At 44.1% G+C, this 14,063-nt stretch overlaps 1 protein-coding gene across 10 annotated transcripts in view; it reads left to right on the top strand.

Annotated features, from left to right (window-relative positions):
• Positions 1 to 9,972, top strand: part of AP2B1 (adaptor related protein complex 2 subunit beta 1) — a 124,781-nt gene extending 114,809 nt beyond the window's left edge. For all 10 annotated transcript variants that reach the window (XM_032616610.1, XM_032616605.1, XM_032616611.1 and 7 more), the window contains 2 exons: positions 3,352 to 3,506; positions 8,247 to 9,972. In XM_032616610.1, the coding sequence (XP_032472501.1) occupies positions 3,352 to 3,506; positions 8,247 to 8,321 (230 nt within the window). In that variant the 3' untranslated portion in view covers positions 8,322 to 9,972. The remainder of the gene's footprint in view (positions 1 to 3,351; positions 3,507 to 8,246) is intronic.
• Positions 9,973 to 14,063: the final 4,091 nt, after the last annotated feature.

Genomic DNA, 14,063 nt, shown 5'->3' with positions numbered 1-14,063 from the left:
CCCTCTCCTTCAGCAGTCTTGCATATAACAACCTTGAGATATACTTTTTAGCTCCTCAAAGAGAACCAATTCTTGAGTTTTAACTACTCTGCTTGGTGTTAGTGAAAACCTTGGAAATAAAAGGAGGGAAATTAAGTCATAAGTAAGTGTGGTGCAGTTGTTTAATGAATGGGCTTTAGTGCCTCCTCGCTTGAGCTCTCACTGGTTTGAATGTGGAAGAAAGACATCAGGGCAAGAGCTACCTCCAAGGGGGATTGGGATTGACATATACACACTACTATATATAAAATAGACAACCAATAGGGACCTATCAATACGATATAGCAAAGGGAACTCTGCTCAATTTTCTGTAGTGACCTATATGGGAAAAGAATCTAAAAAAAGAGTGGATAGATGTATATGTATAACTGATTCAATTTGCTGTACAGCAGAAACTAACACAACATTGTAAATCAACTATACTCCAATAAAAAATTAAAAAAAAAAACTACCTCTAAAATTAGACCACTTCTAAATAGGTGGTTTTTAGACTCACAAACAGAAAACAAGATTACTGTTACCAAAGGGGAAAAGTGGGGGAGGGATAAATTAGGAGTATTGGATTAACAGATACATACTACTGTATGTAAAACAGATAAACAAAAAGGATTTATCGTATAGCACAGGAAACCATATTCAGTATCTTGTAATAACCTATAATGGAAAAGAACCTGAAAAAGTGTGTGTGTATATGTATATACATATATATGTATATATATCCAAATCACTTTGCTGTACACCTGAAACTAACACAATATTGTAAATCAACGATACTTCCAATAAATAAATAAATAAAGGGTTTTTTTCTTAGCAGAGATTTTTTTTTACTGAAGTATCGTTGATTTACAGTGTTGTGTTAATTTCTACTGTACTGCAAAGTGATTCAGTTATACACATATATACATTCTTTTTATATTCTTTTCCATTATGGTTTATCACAGGATATTAAATATAGTTCCCTGTACTGTACAGTAGGACCTTGTTGTTTATCCATTCTGTATATGATAGTTTGCATCTGCTAACCCAAACTTCCCACTCCATTCCTCTCCCACCCCACCCTCTTGGCAACCACAGGTCTGTTCTCTGTGTCTGTGAGTCTGTTTCTGTTGCATAGGTTTGTTCATTTGTGTCATATTTTAGATTGCACATATAAGTGATATCATATGGTATTTGTCTTTCTGACTTCACTTATTATGATAATCTCTAGTTCCATTCATGTTGCTGCAAATGGCATTATTTCATTGTTTTTTATGGCTGAGTAGTATTCCATTGTGTATATATGTGCCACATCTTCTTTGTCCCTTCATCTGTCGATGGATGTTTAGGTTGTTTCCATGTCTCAGCTGCTGTGAACGTAGGGGTGCGTGTGTCTTGTTGGATTATAGTTTTTTCTGGATATACGCCCAGGAGTGGGATTGCTGGATCATATGGTAGTTCTGTTTTTAGTTTTTTGAGGAATCTACGTGCTGTTTTTCATAGTGGCTGCACCAACTTACATTCCCACCAACAGTGTAGGAGGGTTCCCTTTTCTCCACACCCTCTCCAGCATTTATTACTTGTTTGTTTTTTTAATAAATTTGTTTACTTATGTATTTTTTGGCTGTGTTTGATTTTCATTGCTGCGTGGGCTTTTTCTACTTGCAGCGAGTGGGGGCTACTCTTCGTTGAGGTGCGCGGGCTTCTCATTGCAGTGGCTTCTCGTTCTGGAGCACGGGATCCAGGCACGCGGGCTTTAGTAGTTGCACCACGTGGGCTCAGTAGTTGCAGCATGTGGGCTCAGTAGTTGTGGCACACGGGCTTAGTTGCTCCACGGCATGTGGGATCTTCCCGGACCAGGGCTCGAACCCGTGTCCCCTGCATTGGCAGGCGGATTCTTAACCACTGCGCCACCAGGGAAGTCCCAGCATTTATTGTTTGTAAACTTTTTAATGATGGCCATTCTGACTGGTGTGAGGTGGTACCTCATTTTAGTTTTGATTTGCATTTCTCTAACGATTAGAAATGTTGAGCATCTTTTCATTTGCCTATTGGTAATCTGTATTTCTTCTTTGGAGAAGTGTCTTAAATAGATGTTTTTTAATGCCTATGGCATTATGTACATATCAGCGTCTCCAACACCTGAGTCAGAGGCTTATTCACAGGTATTGATGGCAGGTATCCATTGTGTCCCAGATACTGTGGGAAATACAGTGATGAAAAACTCTAGGATCCCTATGCTCAGAGAGCTTACTTACTGTCTTGGAGAACAGAAAGACTGTCCCTCACAACAACCTTTTCCTAGAGAGGACAATAGAACATGACAGGATTTTATGTGGAGAGAATTTAGTCCCTGAGTAATTTGAATTCTCATCAGAAATGAACATAATAAACTATCAACAAAGAAGTAGTGTTTATCATCTGTGTTTTTAAAGTTTCTCTTTCTGTGATGCTGCAACATCTCATGTTAGCAGTCAGAGAACAAGGAGAGAGAAATTACCTTTAATTCTAGAATGTCATGTCTCTCTGATGCTGTAGTCACAAGGAAGACCCCAAAGAACACCAGCCTGTTCTTACCCTGTGTTGGTGACTATGAAGTCCTCCACTCTGACCAGCAACGGCAGCCGGGCTTACATGGCCTTGGAGCAATCATCTTTGCACAACTTCAGTCTTCCTCAGAGTCTTTTGTTGAGAGACAGTTTGTTTCATTATTAATTTGGGGCATGGTATTCCGCCAAATTAATAATTTAATTTAAGACCTAAGAAATCATTTGCCTGCTTTTAAAAAAATCTTAAACATCCAGATTAATAAATTTGACTTGCAGGATTTCTGCAACTGGGTGCTTTTCTGATCCTGGCACTTGAGACCAGAATGGCTTACGGTGAAGTAGTAGCAACTTGTGAGGCAGTGTTGTGCATTTGAGTGTCAGTTTTGTATCCCCGTGAATCTGGGACTAGCGTTGGAGAGATGAATCTGACGTGGCAGTCACTGTGGCACACCCATGTACCTGTTTCTGTCTTTGTCCTCGTCAGTGCATTTTTACGTGTCTAACACCTAGTTTAAGATTACCAACTCCTTAGACCCACCATAATCTCCACAGGTAATTCTTACACTAATGCTTATTTGCACCTTATTCTGTTTTCTGTCCTGGAATGTGATAGACAGGCACTTCAGGAGCTTCTTCCTTATCCTTCGCTCTTGTGGGAGAAGGGCTTTCTGAAATGTGCATGTATGCCTGTAACAGTGCTTCTCAGGAGACTTGAGCACACATAGCTCATAGCACATTTGTTTGATATTTTAACTGAAGGTGTTGGATTTTGAATCTGTGTTTCTAGACACTGTTTCCAGCAAGTTGCAAAACAACAATGTTTATACTATTGCCAAGAGGAATGTGGAAGGGCAGGACATGCTGTACCAATCCCTGAAGCTCACTAATGGCATTTGGATTTTGGCTGAGCTACGTATCCAGCCAGGAAACCCCAATTACACGGTAAGGCCTTTCTCAGAATGGGTGAGATGGGTTCAAGGAGGGGGGTAAGAGCCCTTTCATTTTTTCTCAGCATCCTGGAAAGACCTGGTAGAGGTGCTTCAGACGCCAGGTATCCAAAACAAGCAGTCAGTAAAGAAGTCTCCAGTTGCCTCCTTAGAAGACCTTCTGTCTGTAGTGTCTGCCCCGTCCAGCAGGCACAGTGCCTCCCAGCACGAGTCTCAGACTCCTCCTGGTATATACAGAGCTGCTCACAAAACTTCATCAGTATTGGTTAATACTTAACCTAGCATATCTATGCATGTGGTACTGTAACAAGCTGCTAAGAGGATTGTTTTCGTAGCTCATTTCAAGTTCATTCCTGCTTTGCTTAGGATATCAGAATCCCAGACATATGAGCCTTTTAGCAGTATTGTGTGGCCTAAATGGTTGTTGAAAAGTTAAAGCAAAATGGGACATACCTTTCACAGCCTGTAAGGGGCCTTTAGTTTAGAAAACTTCATTCATTACCACACTGGACTAAAATTGGAATCCTGGCAGTATTTTTAGGGGAGGAGCCAGTTGCTTTGTTAAACAACAAAGCTTCAATACCTAGGCACCCAGTGTTGTTTGCTGCTGTGAAATGCAGTCTCCCAACAGGATGCTGCTTGTCATCTGCATTTTGTCAAGTACAAGAAAAACCCTTGCGATGGGGGAAATATCTTATTCTTGTTATGTTTAAGGCTTTTGAATTGAATAACTCTGAGGAAGCTTCATATTCAGTAGATTAAGGGAGCTTTTTAGCCATGTAGCTGAGAAAAGTCTGTGACTCCTTTCCTTAATTTTAAGGCAAGTCTGTTTTCGTTAGCATACATCAAGGAAATAATACCACCAGAACTAAAAATTCTTGGTGTCTTCCCACTAGTTCCCTCCCTTGAAGTAAACTGGACTAGCATGTGTGTGTGTGAGCTACTGAGTTCCACCAAGCTAGATGTTTGTCCAAGCATTTGTGAGCTGAGAGACTTCAGGCTTCCCTCATAAAGTGTATGCTCCTCCCACCCACCTCCTCCATGACCAGTGCCTTGTCTTTTTTGTAAGAAACTACTCTGTCATTTTCCTTGAGCTCCCTAAGAAAGGAAAACTCCTCTGTACTCTTCCTGGAGGGACAGGTTTTCACTGTAAAATCAAGGTCTTGTAAAATAACTCCATTTGCTTCCCCAGAAATTTCTTCAAAGTGTATATATTTGTGTGTGTTTTATTTTTTATCATCCATTATTTTATTGTATATAGTATTCCATCTCAGCTAGGTTAAAGAAGCATGATTACCCCCAGTTTGCAGGTAAGGAAACCAAGGTTAAGAATGAGTAGTGACTTGTTCGAGATCATATAAGTTGTTGGTAGCTGAGTTGTGTGTAGAACTCAGGTATCTCAACACTTCCTGCCATATTCTTTCTATTCATTTTAAGGATAGTGAGAATTTTGAGAAGGACCTCTTAGTAACAGCATAGTTCGTTTAAAATTTTTAAAAACTTTTTATTTAAGACTCACAGAAAGTTTTAAAAATGGTACATAGAGTTCCCATGTATCTTTCACCCAGTTTTCCTCATTGAGAACATGTTACAACCATAGTACATTTTCAAGCAGGAAATTGATATTGGCACAATACTATTAACTAAGCTACAGACCTTATTCAGATTTCACCAGTTTCTACATCATTACTCTTACTTTATTTTATTTGGTTAAGGAGTGTACAGTACTATGAAATCTTATCACACATATAGATTTGTATAATCACCACCACGGTCAGGATACAGAACTGTTCCATCACCACGAAAAAACAACTTCTCGCTATCTCTTTATAGTTAGACATTCACCCTAGCCCTAACCCATGGCAACCACTGGTATGTTTGTTCTCCATTACTGTAATATTCTCATTTCAAGAGTGTTATATAAATTCAATTCCTACAGCCTGTATCCTTTTGAGACTTCTTTTTCACTTAACATAATACCCTTGACATCTGTCTAAGTCATTGCATGTGTTTTTTTATGACCGAGTAGTGGTGCACTACATGATAAATCACTTCCCCCAACCCCTTACTGTATTTCATTAAGAAAGTATGTTTATCCCATGAGGAAGAGGCCTCATATCTCTAAGTAGCTCTATCTCACCTGGGAAGATAACTTGTCCCAGGTGAAGAAGTCTATGTTCCAGGCTATAAACCAGAAGTGGATGTGTAAGTCCTTGGCTTACCTAGGCGGGGGGGTGAGTCTAGGTGGGTGGCATTCCTGAGTGGTTGGTGTTAAAGATGAGTCACATAAGCAGGCTAGCGGTTCAAAAGTTAAAATCCTGGTAAGGCCTCTTTTCCCTGAGGAGCCATGTAAAATGAGACCCAGAGTCCTAGGTGAGATTTTTTAGCCTCTTTGTTCTTTATGTATGTTTCCCTTCTGCTTTCTTTAGGAATTAGCAACAACAACAAAAAAAATCTTTTTTTTTTTTTTTTTAAATTTGGCTTGTTTTAGCTGTACTAGTTGGAAAGCAAGGAATGGGTTTAAGTCTAAACTTAACCATTTGTTAAAGGCTGGGATGTCTGGGGGAGGGAGGTGATAGAACAGTCCAGAAAGAGAGGTTCTTCCTTCTCTTCCTTCGCCTCCCTCCTTCCCCCTCCAAAGAGCAGCTGAAACTCTCAGGGTCCACGCGTGGTCAGTCCATGACCCCTGCCAGTGCCAACCTTGGCAGATAGGGCTTTTATTGAGGAAGGCAACATTTCCTTATCACTCATGAACGAAAAAGTGGATTTCCAACTGGTTGGAAGTTCCAGTATTGCTACAAAGATGTGAAAAAATACAGGACAGTATTTTGAAGGGGAGGAACTACCCTCGCTTTAGTCTGGGAGTTAACTCCCTTAGGCAGTTCTTAACTCTTTTTAGCTTCCTCTCCTCCTCCTTTTCTGAACCCACATACTCTCCCACGAGAATTTTCTACAACACTGACAGTGAAGAGGCTGTGGAGGAGGAGGTACAGATTGCCTCTATAGGGAGCTTGAAAGTCAGGGAAATGCCTATAGCTGCAACTTTGACCAAAGAAGGGAGCTGTTTTCTACTCTTTTTTGTTTTGTTTTGTTTTGTTTTTTTACTTACTTTATTTATTTATGGCTGTGTTGGGTCTTTGTTGCTGCACGTGGGCTTTCTCTAGTTATGGCAAGCGGGGGCTACTCTTTGTTGCGGTCCGTGGGCTTCTCATTGCGATGGCTCCTCTTGTGGAGCATGGGCTCTAGGCACGCGGGCTTCAGTAGTTGTGGCATGAAGGCTCAGTAGTTGTGGCTCGCGGACTCTAGAGCACAGGCTCAGTAGTTGTGGCTCACGGGCTTAGTTGCTCCGCGGCATGTGGGATCTTCCCGGACCAGGGATTGAACCCGTGTCCCCTGCATTGGCAGGCGGACTCTTAACCACTGCACCACCAGGGAAGTCCTCTATTTGTATTTATATTCTTAAATTAGGTGTTCATTTGTTTTGTTCTACATTTATCAGAATTGTCTTCCTGATTCATGTCAAGCAGCAATTTTGGAAATGCCTTAGAGACTGAATATTAAAGCTGCAAATAAATAGAGCCTCTTTTGATGTTCTTTTGTTTGGCTTGGTTTTGTTTCGTTTTGCATTTTTAAAATATCACTAAGTTTTGAGGATGTGAGTTTTCTCAAGTTCAGGGTTGACCAGTCATCTTCTTGACATTTTTGCCAAAAATATTCTCACCTTTTGTACTTTGTTAAATCATCCAGAGTCTCTAATAAGAGAATAAGGAGGTAATCTAAAATCTCATGGTGATACATCGTTAAAGACAACTTTTGTTAATCTACCTTAACAGTCGAGCAATGATGTCAGTAATACAAAAAGCAAGTATTAAATTTTCTGGTTCTAAATGCAGTTTGCATGGTTTTGCTGTTATGTTATTGTTAATAGTGTTTTGCCTAATCTAGTACAATTCAGGAGTCCAAATATGGGTTTACATTTTGCACTTGTTGACCCACAAAGTGAAAATCTCAGTGTTCAACATTGAAATCTTTTTAATATTTTAATTTTAATTTGGTAATTGTTAGACTAGAAGAAGAGGTGGTGGTAGAGAAGTAGAGTAGTATCAGCAGTACCTGATAGGCCTGAATAAGAGGCAGAAAATGGAAGATTATGCTGTTGGCATAAATGGCTGTACAGTTAACACTCAGTAAATGTCTTTGTGTGTTGGTTCTTGTTTTCCCTCCTTAACAGTGTATGCTCTCCTCAATGTAATACAGGAAAGGCTAGTACCATTAGAGCTAGTATCTAGCTTACGCTTTTATTTTACTTGAATATACATCCTCCTGAATTGGGACCGAGATAACCATCCTTGTCAGACAGAAACTGGAGCAGGCAGCTGAAATGACGACCACGTTAAGGGTTTTAACCCTTCCCTTTTCATTTGGTAGTAGTCCCTATGACTCTTAGGAAAGCAGTAGAACACCTTTTCCTGTACATTTTTTCATATGCATTATTTCCTAACCTCGTAGACCCACATAGAATGTCGTTAGAAACACAGCACAGCTTGACATTGATTAAACCGAAATTCTAAAACCCATGTAACCTATTAGCAGGATCTCTTTGTTTGGCTACTCAGTGGTAGAAGCTCTTCTCCCCTTTTATCAGAAAGAGGTGTCCTTGCACTGAGTACTTGGATACCTTTCGAGTTAATGCCAGCCTCTGTGCTAACCTTCCTTCTCCTTTTCCTCCGAACAGCTGTCGCTGAAGTGTAGAGCTCCTGAAGTCTCCCAGTACATCTATCAGGTCTACGACAGCATTTTGAAAAACTAATAGACTGGTCCGGTGCCCTCTGGCCACCCTGTGATCGGTGCAAGCCAAGAACTCTTAACTGGAAGAAAATTGTATTGCCGTGTAGAATCTGAACCCAAACACACTGAGGCCACCCACCAAGGTAGTGACTAGTCTAACCTGTGCTAACATTAGGGCACAACCTATTGGATAGTTTTAGCTTCCTGTGACCATTTGTAACCACTGCTTCAATCACTTCCCACCTCGTGCCACCTGCTGCTATCTGTCCTTACTTGTGGGCCTCTCCATCCTGTACCAGTGGCTGGCATTTTTGAGTGTAGTTTGATATTTTGTAATCGAGAGCTCGTTTCAAAAGCAGAAAAAGACAAAAAAAAATTAAAGCAAGGAAAAGTGTCACTGAAACGTAAACTGCACTTTATTGTTTTATATTTTTGTACATATGAGAAATTGAGGGAATAGTGTGTAACTGATAAAAAGTGTTAAAACAACCGCACAGTCCTGAAGGAAGAGACGCAGTTTCTTGGCCACCCCATTAGGGGATTTTCGTCTGTGGCAGCCTTGTCCCTGATCACTTTTTTTTCTCTCCAAACTCCTTTTCCTTGTGATTGCCCCTGCCCCGTATTATCATCTCCTCTGACGCTCTGCGATTAGGAATGGTGGTCTTTCTTGAGTGGTGCTGCAGGGTGCAGGAAATCGGGCCTGTCCGCATTGAGGCTGAGAAAAATGAGAACTTACTACATTCCTTTCCACTGATCTAATCTATTAATAACACTGATTAAGGAATTTGAATAGAGATGGGAAACAGGAACCAAAATGCCCTTCCCCCATCTCCCGCTCTGGATTTATTTTAACTCTCAGGTCCAATTCAGATCTAAAATCTTAGTTTTAGAGTTGAAACAGACTTTAAGTAATAACTTACCCAACCTTTTTTTTCTAAAAAGGAAAAAGATAAAAGACAAACAGGGTGTTATTGCCTAAGGCCTGTTAACTGATCAGTAGCAGAGGTGGGGGAGTGGGTCTCCGAAGTCCTCATCAGTGTTGTCTTCACTGCAGGACCGGCTCCATAATTTTCTTCCTTCAATGCCTTTCTTTTACCTTTTCTGTGCCTGCTTCTTTATGGCTCTTCTCATACTTCATACAGATTTTGGCACTCCATTCATTGGCATCCGGTAGCAGCAGAGTATCTTTCCAGGGACTTGAAGGTAAATCCTGATGCCAGAATGAAGGAGTAGCTAATAGTCTCCTGGAGCCGCAGTTCTTGAGGCCAGCAGGATGGGTGCAGGGATGAAGTGAGCTTCGGGATGCTACAGATTCACTTGATCCTTCAGTTCTCTGATCTGCTCTGCTCTTGTGTTGCTTGGGCTCCAAGGCAATTGAGATCACGTCAGAGGGCCAAGCGGTTCTTTTCATCTCTCAAAAGATTGGGAGATGTGAGGACCCCCTGCCCCCTGGGCACATTGGGTGTGATCTGTCAGAGAATGCTTCATGCCTGGAACACCAGTCTGTTTAGCAGTGTTCGCACTGTTTCACCTGTGGGCACCTGTGCCGACCAGTGCCCAGGTATTCAGGGTCCGTGACCAAGACTGCTTCTCACATGCCCCTGCTCAAATCAGAGGCGCTTGGGTCCAGAGACCTCATGTAGGACCCAGACCTAAGAGTGAGTCCAAGAGAAGGAGGAATCATAGAAAACAAGAGCAGAAACTACCCCCCAACCCTGTCGCAAGTGAAATGACTCTGATTCATATCAGTTGCAAAGTTTGGGGGTGCAGATCCCCCAAAGCAGCTTCTTAAACCTTGAGAATCTCCGAGAGAAGAATTTCTCGGGTGAGGGTCAGGAGCCATGTCCTGCGCTCACCACCCCTCAGGCACGTGGAGAACAGGAAGTAGCACAGGATTGTGTGTGGGAGGTGGGTCAGTTGGTGACAGGTGGGGTAGAAAAGCAGGTGGGTAAAGTCCCCTTTTTGGGAAATCACTCGTGGAGTCAGTTGGATACAAGCGGTGAAGAAGGTCCACACTACAAATGCAGTGTTCTCATCTCAAAGCAAACTGCAGTTCCAGAAGGAAGAGCGTGTGTCAGGGTAAGCAGACAAGACAATTTTGCACCAAGATACGTTCCTCCACCCCTGAAACCAGGCTTCTCTCAGCCTCCCCGGCAGTGAGGGGAAACAGCTGCTGTTCTCAGCTGACCTGACTGAGCCAATCCGCGTGCGAACTCTTCACTCCTTGGAGAGGCTGCCTCCCGGTTTGCCCCTGAGCAGTTAGGGAGGGATTCTGCTCCACGGAAAGGACCTCTCTCCTGAGGAGACAGAGCCTGTTGCCTCCACCGCAGCTTCCTTTTGGGCCCATCTCAAGCCTGGCCAAACTGGGGATCGGAGTGGAGACTGCCCTGCATTCCCCTCTCCTCTGCCTCAGTATGTCTTTGTAACGTCAGCTGGTGTCTTACAAAGGGCAAGGGAAACACACACACACACCCAGAACTCTTGCTGGTCAGAGATTCCCTGAGTGTCTGTCCTCGCCCGAGCCCGTTTTGTGTGTCTGTGTTGTGAACCTTGGGACTCTGGAGAGAAGGGGTGGGGGTAAACGTTGCCCAGTGAAGGCTTATCTTTCTTTTGTTGTTGGGATCTGTTCTTGGGGAGGGTGGGGGTCAGGGGAAGCTTGACTTTGTCTTCGTCAATAAACTCTCATTTACATAAAATGAAGTTTGTGCCTATGTACTTTGTTCCCAGAGTGACAATCTAGGACAAGACACAGCTGGCCAAGGGAGGGATGGGCATTAATAAGCATTCTATTAGAACTTGCCTTTTGGCTGTCCTAACCCTCCCAGGGATTTAGCCAGATGAAATGTTAAGATTGGCCTGAGGAGGAATCATGTCTCAGAGGCTCCTCTTAACCAAGCCCCCATCACCGTCACCACAGGCATTTCGCCGCAGGCAGGGAGTGCTCTCAGGAGCCCATCCGTCTTCCCTGGCAGGTCCCCTGCTAGGACCCAAAGCAGATGGTCCAGGGGCAGGCAGCCAGCCAGGCACAGGGGCAGAAGGAGCACAGCAGAACTTCTCGTCGGTGTCCTCTTACCCAGGACGTTTCACTAATGAATTTATAAAAGCCTCTCGGATCTGCACTCAGGGCCTGCATGTTCCCAAGTGGATAGAATTAATGCTGCTTTCAAGCAGACTTCCCAAGGAGTTCAGATCTAATCACCTGCATTTGTGTTGCGGGGGGACACGTGAGCTAGGTCAAGCTAGAGGCCCTGCCCCTGGTTGTGATGAGTGGACAGCGTCTGAAGTCTCCCACAGCCTGGAGTGGGGGAAGGAGGCTGAGGGATCCAATGCCCAGATGCCCTGAGCCTCTCTCGCCAGTAGAATGAGTGTAGGTAAGGTGCTTTGCACCATGCTCGGCAGAGTAACTGCTTTTATTACACGGATGTCCAAACACCGTGAACAAACTGCCTTTGGCAGCTAGGAACTCTCGGAACGCTTGGTTGTCTCCACGTGCTGGCTGCAGTTAGGCCGCGCTCTAATTGGAGTAACACTTAGGGTGGAGTGGGGTCAGAGTCAGAGATATGAAGAGGGAGGGGCCTTACTGAGGTCTCATTGGGTTCACCAGCTAAGAGTGTCAATTTTGGCCCAGAAAATCCTTAGGACAGAAGCTTTCAACTCTTGGGTGCACATCGATATCACCCAAGAGCTTTCACAAAAGGCTGATGATCCTTGGCCAGTCGGGTGGGGCCTGGGGCAATCTGCATTTCAGAAAACTCCTCAGGTGTTTCTAGAAGTGCTGGACTGAGACTCACTGCCAGAGAAAGACTCACACTTGTCTGCCTCCTGCCTCTCCTGCAGTAATGGTGCTCTTGTGGCAGTTGAAAAAAGGTAAAGCACTTTCATGCACGAGACGCGCGAGATGCCTGCCCATTCGTGAACTGAGAGCGTTATCCCCGTTTTTCAGGTGAGAGAAGGCAAAGCCACGTCTTCTGATTCCCTCTGTCCTTAACTACTACAGCTTCCCTTCATCTGTGCCACCAGGCCAAAAGCCAGCCTTGCTAAGCCCCTAAGGTCCCAGTGTGTTCCGTCTCCAAAAGCAGGGTATACTGGCCCCCAGACCTCCACCTGAGATTGCACCATCCTTCTCTGCCCCCACCCCCCACCACCAGAGATCTCAGGTACATTGTTTCTGAGGCCAGAGAACAGCTGAGGACTCCCGGGTTGGAGCCTTCCTACTCCCACCTCATGCACTGATGCTTTTTCTGGTTTTGCTTGGACCCAGATTTCTTTTTCTGCCACCCCCAGCTCCAGGAGGCAAGAGCCTGTTTATTTTAATACCTGGTGTGGCACTTGGGAAAGATCACACCTCCCCCGTCGTTACCCATTTCTGTCTCCTGAACACTAATCCTAGAATCCCCACCAGCCCCCAGACATGTTATTAGCAACAAGGATGTTTCTTGAAAAGTTTCCGAGTTGGCTCCAAACTTGCCATCTCAGTTTCTCATTTAGCTTTTGCCCTGCTGTTCTTGATGCTGCCAACAAGAGGAAGACTAATTTAGGGATTGGTTAGACCCAGATGGACTTAATTTCCGGAATTATCCTTTTGAGACAGGACTGCCCCAACACTCTGGGACTGAGAGAACTCCACTACCCGCGTTCTCCCACTGGGTAGGTATTAGAGGAGGATATTCTAGTCTAGCCTAGCCTCTGGCTTTCCCTCCCTTGTTTCATTCACTCTCCACTTATGGTCAAAGGCCCCAGGATCTTGCTAGCCAGCTTCTGAAAGCCAGTGGGATCCTCGGCTACGATGGAGCAAGGGCGGCGGAGTGGCAGGTTCGGGTCCTCGTCCTCTCTGTCCCGCTCCGTGTCTGGGCTTCAGATGCTGCAGGTGGACCCATGCATTCCATCCCCTTAAACCTCAGGCGTCCTCAGCTGAACCAGAGCCACAGACTAAGGACAGAGCCTCTCAGGTTTTTTCACCAAGGTAATCCTAATCATAGGAGAGAGTGAATAGGCTCCTAGGGGCGTACATCCTTAGACCAAAGCGACTCTCAGCGAACCAAGATGATTTAACCGAGTCTTAAATTCAGGCACATTTTGCATTTTATGTTAATACTATGGGTTTGTTTTTTTATGTAAGATATAATGCTTTAAGTGACCCATCACTGCAAGCCAGTGTGAGGCCCCTTAATGAACCTGAGGCTCTGTGTTCTCCTAGTATAGCTGAGAATTCTGAGAAGCCTGGCGGCAAGGTGTGTGTGAGCATTGCATGATTTCTCGTTTCTAGTCTCCCTTGGGCTGAAATAGAACCAGAATGGCGGGCCATAGCCTGGGGGAGTAGACATAAATTCTGGGATCCTTGGGCGGGGTTAAGGATGAAAGATTTTCAAATACAGTGGGGGGATTGGTAGTGCCCTGGATGATTTAATCAAGTTTAGGAGTCTCTTGGTTGACTTGGTTGACCGTTGCAATTCCACAGGGCCAGTAAATCTGATGTCTCCAGAACAAAAGTGGCACTCCAGGAGGGGGCCCCCTGTCTCCTTCTCAGCCCTCTATTTGCTTCTAGCTGCCCTGGCCCTTCTCTGCAAAGCCCTACCCAGCACCCAGGAGCCATCTTAGCATAAATGGAAATGGAAACGCTTTCCCAAGGTCATGTTCAACCTTCCCTCTGAATGGCTGTGTCTCTAAAACAGAAAAGAAAAACAAAAGGCCACACAGTGAGACTCCATGCCAGGCACTGCCTTACAGACTCTATACACCACAGGCTCATTTATGCTGTGGGGAC

This window comes from Phocoena sinus, chromosome 20 (assembly GCF_008692025.1).
Source record: "Phocoena sinus isolate mPhoSin1 chromosome 20, mPhoSin1.pri, whole genome shotgun sequence".
Taxonomy (NCBI): Eukaryota; Metazoa; Chordata; class Mammalia; order Artiodactyla; family Phocoenidae; genus Phocoena; species Phocoena sinus.
This window is presented reverse-complemented; position numbering and strand designations above follow the sequence as displayed.